The sequence below is a fragment of the Morone saxatilis genome, unplaced genomic scaffold, assembly GCF_004916995.1.
Source record: "Morone saxatilis isolate NCDOM2014 unplaced genomic scaffold, NCSU_SB_2.0 Contig9, whole genome shotgun sequence".
NCBI classification, from domain to species: domain Eukaryota; kingdom Metazoa; phylum Chordata; class Actinopteri; family Moronidae; genus Morone; species Morone saxatilis.
The window spans coordinates 23,011,882-23,025,945 of NW_023340268.1; the positions used below are offsets into that span (position 1 = coordinate 23,011,882).

Below are 14,064 nucleotides of genomic sequence, written 5' to 3' on the forward strand. Positions count from 1 at the left end.
GGTCCCAATGTGTCTGTATTTGACACCCTGGGAATGAGACTTTTGCCTCTGATTGGTTGTTTTTGGATTCAGGCCCAGTGGATTCTTGCAAATGCCACTTACTTCAAGCTTCCAACCAAAAGCATCTTCATATCTTTCTTGGCTCTGATTAGTTGTTTTTGTTCAGGCTCGGTGGATTCTTGAAAATGCCATTACCAGCGCTAGAACGAGCCAGGACAACCAGATCTTCTGACTTACTAGATTTTTCATCTACTACTGTCAGGATGTACTGAAAATTTCAACAAATATGACAAAAGGCTATTTTTATAAAAGTTACCTACTGCAGCTTTAAAGAGGACATAACAATAGAGAAACTGACCGCATCCATTAATCATAACATACATCAGTTCCACAAAGTGTGGGAGGTACTGCATTGCTTCCATAGTGAAATACACAGCACAATAATCAACAACAGCTAAGGTATCCTCCTCCTGCACGTAACGTATGCATCTACTAATAATAATAATAGCATTAAACATCTGTGTGAAATTTTGTAATCTTTTAGGAAGTTGTTACATTTAATTCTGTTCTAAAATGCTCACATGTTGCTCTGGACTAAAGAATCCCTCTTTCTCCCACCACTGATACCAGCTGGACTCCACATACTCTGGAATGTACGCGGATGGGAACAGCAAGCTGGTGTCTGCAAAAAACAGCTTTTTTAAGTTTGCAGAAAGACACAACAGACAAGATGGTGCTGTAAAAGTCCATAACATGTGACAGGAAGTCAGTCACCTTTCTTTGTCCCAGGAGGTGTCTGAGTGGTGTATGCTATCTTCTGCTTCTCACTCCATTTCAATTCTTCATTTGCAGTAGTCTGGAAACACAAATTTCAGCATTCAAACTGGGTTGGGTCTACTGTGTTTTTTCTATACCTTTTATTTCATAGTAATTACCACTTTAAAACTGCTAATTTTTGTCAAAATATTTGCTGAAACTTTGACTATATCCTAACAGTAGTACATAATACAGAATCTGTGAAACAATCATGATCCTCTGGCTCGTTCTAGCACTCCTAGGAGCCATTAGCAAAATCAACGGGCCTTATCATAAAAAAAACCAATCAGGCCAAGAAATGAGTTGATTGTTGGAGTCTCATACCAGGCGCAAAATACAGATGCTTTGAACCCTGGGAATGAGACTCAACACACATCAAGTTGCATTATGGGATTAGTAGGATCCAGTACTTTTGGTGCTTCACCCATACCAGCGACTAAAAGTCAGGCTATCTCAGCCTCTTCTACACCGATTTTGACATTTTTTTAATCTGTATGTTGTAATGTTGTATGTTTCATGTTGCAATACTAAACTTATTACTATACTTGGAGTACCCCTTTATTAATGGATAAAGCACTGACCTAACATTACCATATGATTGATCCTGAACACAAGGCTTTTCTGTTTAGTGACACATCAGCTTTGACAGGTCATTAATGAGTAGATTAAAGTAAAGTAGTCTCTACATTTGGAAATAAAACAATGTACTGATTGGTAATGCCACCTTTAGCTATTTCTATTCAATGTTTATTATTGTGCCATAATAATGAGTGAGAATAAATCAGCATATATTTCTGTCACCCCTTAAAGTCTCCATGACACTTTCTGGAAACCTTGTGAATATTTCTCTTGATCTGCCCTTACATCTCGCCATTATAGTGTTACTTTGACTAAAATATTCTTTCCTTATGAGCCTGTTGGATGTAACATCAGAACTGTAGACTCCATGTTAGCTTTGGATTTTTTCCTGATGCTTCTTTCCTACTTACTCTGTGTTGACTTGACAGTATGGCCTCCTCTCTCTCTCGTCTGCGCCTCTGTTTCTCTGCTTGGGGTCGTGGAGAAGACTTTGACTGAGATGAAGAGGGGGGTGAAGGTTTTGGTGGGTTGCTGGAACAGAGTCTGGCTGCTTCTCTCCCTGCCAGCCTCAAATTCAGGACACGACCTGTCCTCCACATACTCAACAACGCACTGCGCAAAAAACACACACGGAAAAACAGTCAAGTAATGGAAGAATCGGCCGTTGATTCAGATAAGTTAGCTAGACCTGAAATAAACGTATCTATGTTGACAGTTAGTATTTCGATTAGCTAAGTCTACTTACGGTGCTTCAATAACACTGAGTACTCAGACATGCCAGCCTTAGCTAGCTACTTTGTCATTGTAAACCCGATAAAGTGCATTTCTGTAACGTTGCGAATCATATGTAAACCTGACATCATTGTATAGCCGCGGAGAACAATTCTGTCATTTCATAGTACTCTGTTATTTATATATATTTATTTGATTCTCAGCATGAGGATATCGTTAGTTGACGGATCGTTAAAACTTCGCGGACAACAGGAAACAATCCCTGTCCGCCTGGAAATGTCTTCCCCACCACACTTCCGCTGTCAAGCTAAAACGAAAAAGAAACAAAGGATTCTTGCTCAATTTCAAAATAAAACGATGTAGGGAAACAGTGTTCACCAAAAATAATAGTAATGTACTGAATGTTGTTTTATTGCAGACATAATATTGTTACAGTGGTTTCATGTGAATTTTGCTTATTTGTGTGACAGCACGATTCACATAATCCAGCCGTTGGTTGACAATCGTTTCAAGTCTGTTTTGATTTAAAGACATTAAACTTCCGTTTTGAGTCTGACCAAATCACTTTGCAGCTTGACTCTGTGTTAGCCACATCTCAGCAAAGTGTTCAACAGCTCATAATCATCAGGTTGACAACCTTCAATTTGAATACACTTTTAAAGAACCAAGGTCAGTCATTGTAGATATCGTTACGTTAACGTTATATAACATACAGTGTCTATCACAGACGTTCGACTCCGGACCTTTTAACGTTACATCTTACAGCTAATAGCTAACGTTAACGGTAGCGTTAGCAAAGTAGCCCCAGGTATGGCGGAGGTTCCCGGGACATCGAGTGAGACGATAACGGAGACTGTTGAGACCAGCACACCGCCGCCGCCCCAGCAGGTAAATACTGGCTGAAAACGTGTGGACTGTAATGAGCGCTAAAGGAGAGCGCAGAGCCGTTAGACTGGACTGCACTAATGAGGCCGCACTACTTGTACATAGCGTTTATTATAGCTTATTATAGAGATAATGAGTGCTCAATGATGCTTATAAACAGTGCTCGCTTGGATGTTAGCTGTTACTATTGACATTACTGCAGCTATATATCGTGATATGTGCTAAATGTTGTCATGTAACTCTTACATCATATTAACGGATCATATTTAACTCTGGTACGGTTTCGGGGCGTATGATATATCGAAAAATATTGTATTGCATTGTTTTGTTTTGTGATATTGTGTCAATTCTCAAAGACAATGCACTTGTGTCTAAACCCCTAACCACAAGACATAATAAGTATTTTATATATAAAGCACTTAAGATTAAAAAGATAAGAATCATAATCACTTTTAGTGGCCAGTTATGTGTAGGAATTTGACTCCGGGTTTACATAACATAGCTCTCAACGTACATACTAGTTTTTTTATATGCATGAGGTAGGTAGATATGACTGTATAAATAATATGTAACGTTACAGCATGCATAAATGGGTTTTGAGTGATGCACGTTGTATTAATTATTTATTTATAGTATTATTGTTTTTTTTTTTGTTGTTGTAATTGGTTTTTGTTATTAAAGACATTTCCGTGTGTTAAATTATCTATTTAAATTTTATTGTGATATTTATACGTTTTAAAAAGAGACTGAATTTCAACAATGAGAATAAATCATCTACCGGTGCACTAGGTGTTAGGGCTGTGTATTGGCAAGAATCTGGCCACACACAGTTACAATACAGAAAATCAGTGTATTGTGATATATTGCAATTCAGTAAGCCAGGGGATTTGTTTCAAATGTAATTTGAGGAAAACTGTCATAGTATAAAGTACACCCCCATATGCATACAATCTGTACGAACTGCAGGCCTGGCTCCTACCCTATGCAATGTGCGATAACACTGTTTGATATTGCGACGACGATATAACATGCAATAAATAAACAAATATTGAAGAGTGCATATTAGCTTTTCCTATGTCAGTCTGGTGGTCTTTAAATGTATATCTTGTAAGTATTGAATATAAAAAATAAATAAATGTTTCTAGAGCAGCAACAGTAATGTTTACAACAGTATAGTCACTATAAAAACTCAATATTATCTCACTCGAAACAAATCAAACATGAAACATCAAAATACTGAGTTAAGTCAATCAGTCAATCGTCCTTTCCTCTGATGTGACTGTGTCTGTAGGTAACGCTGGTAGAGAGGGGAGAGGCTGTCTAAGCCAGCAGTTCAGTTTAAAACAAGAATTTGATTTTAAAATATGTTTCAAACTAAGCTAAACAGACTACATACGTACAGCTTTTATTTTGGTACCAATTTGCTATTAGCTGAGTGAGCGTGAGTGGATGAGAGAAAGCTGACAGAGCAGATATCACTTCTCCACAGGTTTACATGTTGATGCTTTTTGAACAGTGTATTAATAAATAGTTTTTTACTAGCAACGGTTTTATTGCACTTACTTCCAGTAACGAACGTAGTTGTCCCAACAGACTAATTTCAATTCAGTTCAATTCAGTTTGCTTTATTGGCATTGAGTGTAACAAAGACAGTATTGCATTAATAAATTATAGAGGAAAAAGACAAAGAAAACCTTAGAATTCATTAAAACAAGAAAATATCAGAAAACAAAAACTTGTCCCATGTGTATGCATGTATGTTTGACGGAGATTGTGGGATTGTGTGTTGAAGTAGTTAGTTGTGCAGGTGTGTGTGTGTGTGTGTGTGTCTACTCCGACAGAGAGTCGACACCATAATACATACTCCAGTCTTTAACTCCAGGATCCGTTTAATACCCTAATAATAATAATAAATGCTAAAATGATGATGAAAGTAAGATTTATCATTTGATGCCCAGTACCTCACAGCTGACCTCTCATGTTACAGGAGGGACGAAGCCTGACAATCAAGCTGAGGAAGAGGAAGACTGAGAAGAAGGTGGAGTGGTCCAGTGATACTGTTGACAATGAGCACCTGGGAAGAAGGTCTTCAAAATGTGAGCTCACCTTCCTTGTCAGCACACACTCCTACATTGTGTGAATTTGGGCTGTAGGTTTGGGTGATCGTTTCTATTTCCATATTGTCCAATCAAACATTCACCAATTCACACAGTGATGTGCACAAAGTCCATCATGGATTCATTCATACAAATTCATCCACCAATGCATAGCATCATGTTCAGTATCTTGCTCAAGTATACTTTGACATGCGGCGGGAGGAGCTGCGCTATACCACAGCCGCCCTGCTAGAGATTGCTGATATGATCCTATCGTTGAGGGGAGTGGGACAGGCAGATTTAGAGACAACTAAATCCAACAGCCAGCTCGCTAATGGTTAAAACTATAAACCAGCACAAATGTGACAATTATTAACATAAACCAGCATGTTCTGAACACCATACAAACATAAAAGTGACGTTAACATTGTGGAACATGGAGAAAAGAGATGCGGGTTGTCAGGTCCATGGAAGAGAGACGGCTTTGTAATTAAGGATTTAAAATGCGTGCTAATTAACGGGCTCAGCAGGCAGACATGCCGCTACACCAGAAATCTCTCTAAATGCACAGTAGGTCACAGATTCTAGAGATTGTAACTTCTTAGTTCTGGTAGTAAAGTCATTAAATTGGCTTTATATCAGTGTAGGAAACCAATAATCAATCATTACTTCCATTGTCGATATAAGATCCCATTTGTTAAGAAAAGTTAAGAGACCGCCAGTTCTAAACAGTGGTCAAAAGTTTGAAAGTTTTGGAGACTAAAGACAGCCTACGTCGGATGTCCACTGTAGATAAATGTTCTTGAAAATACAGAATAAAATACAGTCCTAATAACTTGAGATCATGCTTCATAATCATCAGGTTTAGGTGTTCTTTAGTATTTAATTAACCCAGTGATGGTTGTCTGTACATTCATGGTTAGAGTGCAAATTCGATTCGATTTAGAGTATTTAATGAATCGATATTGAATTGGGACCCTACAAACTCATGCGTCTATGCTGCTGGAAACAAGGAGTAAATATCCTATGTTGACACCAGCGCCACGCTGGCAGGCTTAAAAGCTTTTTTCTTTGACTAAGAAATCCTAAAGGAAAACAAATTCTGTACAAATATTAAGGATGGGAATCAAGAACCAGTTCCAAATTATTCGCACACATTCATAACTTATGTGAAAAAAGAATCAGACGACCAGTAGGGATGCACGATATGGATTTTTTTCATAGCCTATACGATAACCGATACTACTTATAGTACCTGCTTCTCCTGTCCGATACAGATAATATAGCCGATAATTTCACATTTTTATATTTTAAAAGTCATTCAACTGCATTATTTGAACATAATACATCTGCAACGTCAGCTAGTGAGATTATAATTGCTGTCATTTTGGAGAAACGTGTTAACGTTAGAAAAAACAATGGTGACTGAGGAAATTCAGGCAGACGTTTACAGAAAGAGTTATAGTACAGGGCTCCAAACAAACTTTTTCACAGTGAAAATGCTGCCTTTAGATATGTCTGAAGACATTTTCTGTTTATTAGCCTCTTGAGCACTGACAAATGCCAGATAATCTAAAAAATCCTACATATCTTTAAAGTCTCTTTTTTCAAAATGAGTTTTTTCTCACACTCAAATTTCCACTTTAGTAGCACTTATACACACCAAACCTTTTATTCCTATCTATATTCTAAAAGTTTGTTCAAATGTCATTCATAACCTAAATAAATATCACATTTTATTCCTAATGGATTTTTATGGATATTTTCTGATTTAAAGTGTGATTAAAAGAGTTTTGACTCTTAATATTTCAATAAAATGATTTCCATGGAATATCTATGCACATCAGTGCATTTTAATTAGATAATGCCTCATTTGCATATTTAAACATATCATTTCAGAATACTGAAATACAAAAACTAATTGTCTTGATGTAGGTAATAAAATCAACTGGGGAAGTTTCTTAGTGATATCTATGAGTTAAAGTGTACCTGTAGTGTCTAGAAAGCCTAGGGTTGTTAAAGGTGTTGTATGCTGGAATCTTAAAAAATGTTTACCACTGAATTGTGATCATTTTTCAGGCCATACTCATACATAGACTTGGTGCATATTGAAATGCAAATAACTTGTACACAACTGTGCTGTTCCACCCTCCTGCTGCTACATTTATCAAATCATCATCAAATGTAGTAACTATTTCTGACTGTACATGTCATGCTGTATTTTTGATGTTCCAACTGAGAATCAAGAGCTCACGTGAGTCAGTGTGGCCATCAGCTGTAGATTTAGATGATCTGGATCAATCCTAATCCTTTACATTGTGTTCCAGGCTGCTGTATTTATGAGAAGCCCCGACAGTTTGGAGAGTCGTCCTCTGAAAGTGAGGGAGACGACGACGACGAAGGGTGCGGCAGTGCTCACTGTATCCTGGGCCACGGCAGGAGAGACCATGGACAGAGGGGGGGTGGGGGTACCACTGTGCCCCCAAATTCTGGAGGGTCACACACCCACTAATGAGCACTGCAGGCTGATTGTGGGGTCTGAGGGGTTTCTCACCACGACAAAACTGCACTTTTTTTTTTTTTAAAGTTTAGTTCCATCACTGAGGTACAGGCAGGCCTGGTGCTGTGTTCCAGTCACGAGTCAGAAAGTCCTAGCTGATAGAGAAGGGTTACAGCCTGTACTGCTGAATACTGAAAGACACAGAGCAACAGGGATTATTGAATTAGCCTAATGGAAAATTCTGCTCTTCTTTCAATAGCTAAAAGAGTGTTCAGTATTGTGCCACCTTAACATGGAATGATAACTACTAAATTCACATTTTAAGTGTCTATTAATCTCAAAGGAGACATGATGATGATAATAAAATTTAAAGGGCATTACCAGTCTTTTTGCATGTTTTAGCCTTTTACTACAAATCACACATAGTATGCATTATTACAACACTGCTGAGCATGTTCCAAGTAATGTTGTAGGGTGGTAGAATTTTAAATACTTTACTATTTTCCAGGCGCTAGTTTGTTTCATTTCATGCAATGAAAATTCACTTGTAACTAAAGATTATTCTCAGCATCAATTAATCTGCTTAATATTTTATTTTTTTATCAAAAATCCTAGAGATATTCACTTTACAAATATATGCCACGGTATAAATATATTGACTCCTATGACTAAAATGGTTATCAATTTCTTTTTTTTAATGCATCATCAGCCTGCACTTACACCTGCATTACCACCTAGTGGTAACTAAACTTTTAAACAATAAAACAACATGAATTGTGGATTACATTAAAAAAAGCAATTTTTGGTTCTCTACAAGCATGATTTTGATACCGCCTGGAAGTTAAGACAAAAAATCATTCAAAAACTATAAAAAGCGCAGTATGCTTTGGTCAGCAGAAATGTACACAATATGTAATCTGTCAGCTAAAACATGTAAAAACACCAGTTGCATACCAATATGGTGTATTTTGTGTAATGAAAGCAACATGGATTATTGAATTAGCCTAATTGAAAATCTTGTTCCCCTTTCAACACCTAAAATACATTCGATATTGTTCAAACTGACATCATTAGCATGGAATGCATGAATACAGATTTTAGGACATGCTGTACTGATAACAGAATTGATCCTTCCTAGGTCCCGCCCATTTTTGCTCTACTCCAATGACAGTTGAGCAAGGCTCGGTCCGAACCTCAGCCAACTTTCTCCTTTTCTGTACTTAGATATGCTATGTGCTAGGCTGATCTGTGTTGAATAGACAACCACATTTTGAAGATGGTAAAAAGATGAAAGCAACATATATAGTCACATTTTAAGTTGGCTAACGTTACTAAAGTGCTAGCTAGCTAAAGATTGATGTAGATCATTTAGTTAGCTAGCTAGCGTTCTGCTAACATTTGCTAACTTAAGATGTGACTATATATATGTCATTTCTTTCTTCAAAATGTGGTTGTATTTTTAACATGGATGACCCTAGTACATAGCATTTCTGAGTACAGGAAAGGAGGAAGTTGACTGAAGTTCCAGAAAGGGGCGGGACTTAGGAAGGGTCAGTTGGACTATTCTAATGTATTTGCACAATTTTAGCCTGTTTTTGTCCTTTTACCACAAATCACACTCATGTACATTACATAACTGCGGACCATTTTCAAGCATGTATTAATGTTAAAGAGCCTCAGGTTTGTAAAAGTATGTTTTTCATACTGTAACAATGGCGGCCCATTAAAAAAAATCAAAACCAGTTTGCTTTGGAAAATGCTCATCAGCAGTAATGTTAAGTGTTTGTGATTTGTCATGAATTAGCTAAAAGCATTAGTTATTAATGTTGTCACAATCAGAACAATCTGAGTTGAGAAACCTTTGACCAGACTCCATGCTTGTAATTCCAACAGGAAATGCAGTCACGTTGCACTTTCCCCAGCTGACTGTGATGTGTCTCTGGAGCGCAGCATACAGTATGTTAGGAGCTTTAAAGAGACGGTCATAGAGACCACAAAATGCTGTCTGGCTGTCTTTTTTTCATTTTGTGGCAGAGATAATTGTATATAATACAGCACATTGTGATGGGTTTTTTTTTTTTTTTTTTTTTATTTATTTGCTGGTCTTAATGCTGAATTTGTTCCTATTTGACATGCAGTAGACCACAGTCTGTGTAGTGACATTGCAATTACAAACCAGTATGTGATGCTTTGAATTAAAAAAGACTGAAGATTGGACACCGACAATGATCTCACTGTTATATTTAGTATTTGTTGTTTTTAGACCAGATTCTTCATATGTCAATTACTTAATTAACTTGATTTAACTCTAGATGTTTTCTCAGTTCCTCAACCCTGTTTTAAAGTGTATCTGAAGCTCTAAAAAAAACTAATAAAAATAAAAATATTCCTAAAATTCATAATTTAAACTTTCACAAGAATAGAAATAAAATAAAATGGCTGTATAAATGGTCAATTACACTATATCATAAAATAAAATTAGTTCAGGTAATAAATCAGACCTCTATCTGTGTCTGAAAGTTATATCCTGACAGTACTACACGAGACAGATGATCTGAAAAAATCTGGTTCTTCTGGCTCTTACTACTTCTCCTAATGACATTTGGAAGAATTCACCAGGCCTAAACAAAAACAACCAATCAGAGACAGTTCCAAAAAATTACTGTTTCTCCCACGCTGTTGGGCAGACAAAGCGAGCTGAGCTGCTGCTCACATTAGCTCAGCTTGCTTCTCTGAACTTAAGATCCAGACTAAAATTCTTCATCCGGTTCAGTTAAAAAGCACCAAGATCTAAACAGGGGATGGTAAAAATGTGGCTAAAAACTGGATAAAAAGTCAATGTAATGACAGCTTCTGCAGACACACCACAACGCCTGACGCATGCACAAAGGGGTATGGACACCATTGACAGGCGACTGCTGAAACGATGTTACATATTATAGCTTTAAAACCCTCAAATATCGATATCAGTCCAAAATCCATTATCATTCCAATTATAGTTTGAGGGTGAGGAATATTACTTGCATTGCTATTTTAGCCAAAATACTATGCCAAGCAATAATACTGTGCTGATTCTACTCGTGTTTTATTTCAAAATAATAGTATGCTTTTATGAGATACCTCTTAGATTGGAAAATCTATCCTCCACCTATGTTGAAAGAACTGAATTGGCTGGATGAGAATACCTAGATGACTTTATCTGGCTAATATCATGTAAGCCTGAATTCGTTCAACTACTTATGAAGAATGGGGGAGGTCTGGGTTTGCGCTATTAATTTGGCTTGAAATAAAAAATGAGACAAGAAAGACTTCTAGTTGCCAGAACAGTTCTCACCTCCTCGGCCAAAACTTTTGACGTTAAATATTTGTCTTTGCAGAGCTATAATTGTCAGTTTGCTGTAATGCCTGATTACAGATTATTATTATATTTGTTGTGTTTTAATTTTCTGACAGCATTAGTTTTGATGAGTTAACAGAAGAGTGTTGGTATTTTTTACCCTCTGCATCCTCTGCTGGTTTTCATTTGCTTTATTGATTTTCAGATAAATCCAATGTATTCACTGGACAATCCTTTGTATCGGAAGAATTGGTTTGTAGAGTTGTTTCTTTGCATATGATTTAGTGAGTGAAGTCAGAATGGAGGATGGTTAAATCGACTGTTAATGCACTCATTCACTGAACTCCTTGGACAAAGCACCCTTAGGTACCCATTAAATTCAGCTGCATGTTGGCCGTTAAAGAAGCCGAATTTGATGCTATGAACTTAAATGGAAAATTCATGTTTTATGTGGATTTACAATCAGTGTTGATGGTCAATTGAAGCAATAAATTCCTCCCTGCGTGCTGTATTTACTAAGAAACAGCTGCAAAATCTGTTCTTCCAGCACTAGCGCCTTCATTTGACAGTGCAGTGATATAGTTGGTGTCAAGGAAGAACTACAGGCTGTAAAATGTAAAGATATAGCTACATGTGGAAAAAGAAACAAACTGCAGGAACTCATTTGCTTGGCAGCGTTGTGTAACTTAGCACCCAGTAGCTAACTTTGCTTGCTCAGTGTGCGTGGGTATCAAATGTTTGCGCACTTGAAATATATATCCAAAAAAGAAAGTTTGCATGCAATACATCCTGTTACATGTAGGCACTGCCGTCACGGCTCAGCGAGCAGGAGAACTCAGCTTTCTCAGTCAATAAAGCACGCACTGGAAAATTGATTGCTTCAATGGACTACAGTTACCATCAACACTGATTGGACATCCACATAAAAGGTGTTTCCCCTTTAAAGACAATGGGTGCTTGTGCTTGTCCAGTTGTGCTCTGCAGTGACTGACATGTTTTATTGATGAGGTAAAACTGGTAAAAACAGCGTTATATGATTGGAGGTCCATTCCAGACCAGTCAGTACAAATGGAACTGGATCACAGCTAACATAGCATACAGGAAAGGAGAGGTGACTGCCAGCCCAGAGTTTACTCTCATGTTTCAGCTATGACCAAATCTTACCCAATACAGGTTCCATCACCATCATCTTCATCCATTTTTAGACCACATTTAATATACACTTTCATTAATGCCAACACTTTATGTACTATCTATACACATTGTTACATATGTACATTGTTCTCGTACTGGTAATGCACCTTCCTGTATATACTATAAAGCATAATGAGAGATTTAATGTGAATTAAAGTTTTGAACTGTGATTAAACTGGCTTACAAATGTGTCTTATATATTACATATATACATACACCAATCAGCCATGACATTATGACCCCTGACAGGTGAAATGAATAACACTGATTATCTTGTTATCGTGGCTCCTGTCAGTGGGTGGGTGTGGTGTGTGCCGATTGGGTGGGATATTTAGGCAGCAAGTGAACATTTTGTCCTCAAGTTAGATGTGTTACGAAGCAGGAAAAATGGGCAGTGGGAAGATTTGAGCGACTTTGACAAGGGCCACATTGTGATGGCTAGACAACTGGGTCAGAGCATCTCCAAAACTGCAGCTCTTGTGGGGTGTTCCCAGTCTACAATGGTTTAGGACTAGTACAAATTATAGTTGGCTACAACATGTAAAAACACCAGTACACTCCTTGAAACTACCACACTGTTAGGACTCTTTTTTTTGGCTCTTTTTACACTTTCATTTCATGTGGGATTTTAAAAAGCGCAGGAAACCAAAACCAAGACAAGCAGTAATAAAAGTTTTATTTAGCCAGTGGGAGTGTTTAACCTCAGTGTAGTGTTGGGTTCAGAGTGGCTATAAATTAGACATACACTTAAAGATTACAGCAGATGGTTCCTTTACTTCTTCCAAGTAAAAATGACACCACGGCTATTGGTGGGGTCCTTCCTCCTTATTTAGGTAGTTTCTTTAAAGTGATCCTGCACCTGTTAGGTGTGTTGGCTCCTCATATAAAAATAGCTTTCCTTACAAGGGATTATCAGTGTTAATATCACTGCAATACAACTTCATATAAGCAAACAACAGATGAAAGGCAAAGAGTTGTAGACATTGTGCCCCTTTTTGGGACTCCAAACCTTTAAAAATTTTAATTTAATTTACCATTTGTGTGCAATTCAAAGTACAATTTCAAAATTCAGTTTTAATGTTTGAAAATGTATCAGTACTGACTAAATGAAAACTACAATGACAAAATTATAAATTTAAGTATAATCCTTAGTATAGCACCAAAATAACAATGAAATTGGAAAGACTTTCAAATAGGCAGACAACATGAACAGCATTTCCAGTTTTACCTCATTACAAATTATAATTAGAACTTGTCAGCCTCTTTCATGAAACTGTGAAATGAAAATTACAGTTTACATCTTATTTCCAGTAGAGGCAATGTACATAAAAACTTGACTCAAGTTCATATAGGGCTGCAAGTAATGATTATTTTATTAAATCAGTTTCCTGAAACCCAAGGAGTTGTCTTCAAATGACAATGACGTTTTTTTGGACAATCAACACAAAACAAACAAGATTTATTTTCTATCAATCAAATAATCGATTATCTCAAGTTTGCCAATTGTCATGTTCAGGTTGCACATTGTCTGCCAATTTTAAAATGAGAAGACCATTTCACATGAAATTTTTTTTTCAGTTACACCTAAAAGTACTTTCACTGAAGAATTTTTATGACAGTGTGAATTAACCTATTTTATTCTAATTGTATCATGCATCACATGCACACAAATGGACAATTGCATTAAAAGACCAGTGTGTATGATTTAGTGGCATCTAGTTGTGTAGTTGCTGATTGCAACGCTCTCACGTCACTACCAAGTCTGTAGGAGAAACTATGGTGACCACGAAACTCACCAAAGGCCCTATATCTAGAGCCAGTATTTGGTTTGTCCCTTCTGGGCTACAGTAGAAACATTGTGGTTTAGCATGGCGGACTCGAGGTAACGAAAACACGATGATTCTTATATTCAGATGATTATACAC

General features: G+C 37.1%; 2 protein-coding genes across 2 annotated transcripts in view; one reads left to right on the forward strand and one right to left on the reverse strand.

Moving 5' to 3' along the window:
- The window catches only part of LOC118342619 (valine--tRNA ligase, mitochondrial-like), a gene marked incomplete in the record, with an annotated part of 6,969 nt that extends 4,551 nt beyond the window's left edge, over positions 1–2,418 (reverse strand). Inside the window, 4 exon segments of the mRNA XM_035681222.1 lie at positions 582–682; positions 775–856; positions 1,806–2,007; positions 2,141–2,418. Of these exon segments, the coding sequence (XP_035537115.1) occupies positions 582–682; positions 775–856; positions 1,806–1,994 (372 nt within the window).
- A 170-nt stretch (positions 2,419–2,588) lies between these two features.
- On the forward strand, positions 2,589–8,931 carry ppp1r11 (protein phosphatase 1, regulatory (inhibitor) subunit 11). The gene is made up of 3 exons (XM_035681225.1): positions 2,589–3,015; positions 5,000–5,108; positions 7,436–8,931. The coding sequence occupies exons 1-3, from the start codon at positions 2,938–2,940 to the stop codon at positions 7,618–7,620; spliced, it is 372 nt and encodes a 123-aa protein (XP_035537118.1). The 5' UTR covers positions 2,589–2,937; the 3' UTR covers positions 7,621–8,931.
- The last annotated feature ends 5,133 nt before the right edge of the window (positions 8,932–14,064 follow it).

Bases quoted from the DNA above. Each gene is read 5' to 3' on its own strand.
- ppp1r11 (XM_035681225.1), top strand. From the start codon at position 2,938: ATGGCGGAGGTTCCCGGGACATCGAGTGAGACGATAACGGAGACTGTT. The intron at 3,016-4,999 runs GTAAATACTGGC...CTCATGTTACAG, and splicing joins CACCGCCGCCGCCCCAGCAG to GAGGGACGAAGCCTGACAAT. The intron at 5,109-7,435 runs GTGAGCTCACCT...ATTGTGTTCCAG, and splicing joins GGGAAGAAGGTCTTCAAAAT to GCTGCTGTATTTATGAGAAG.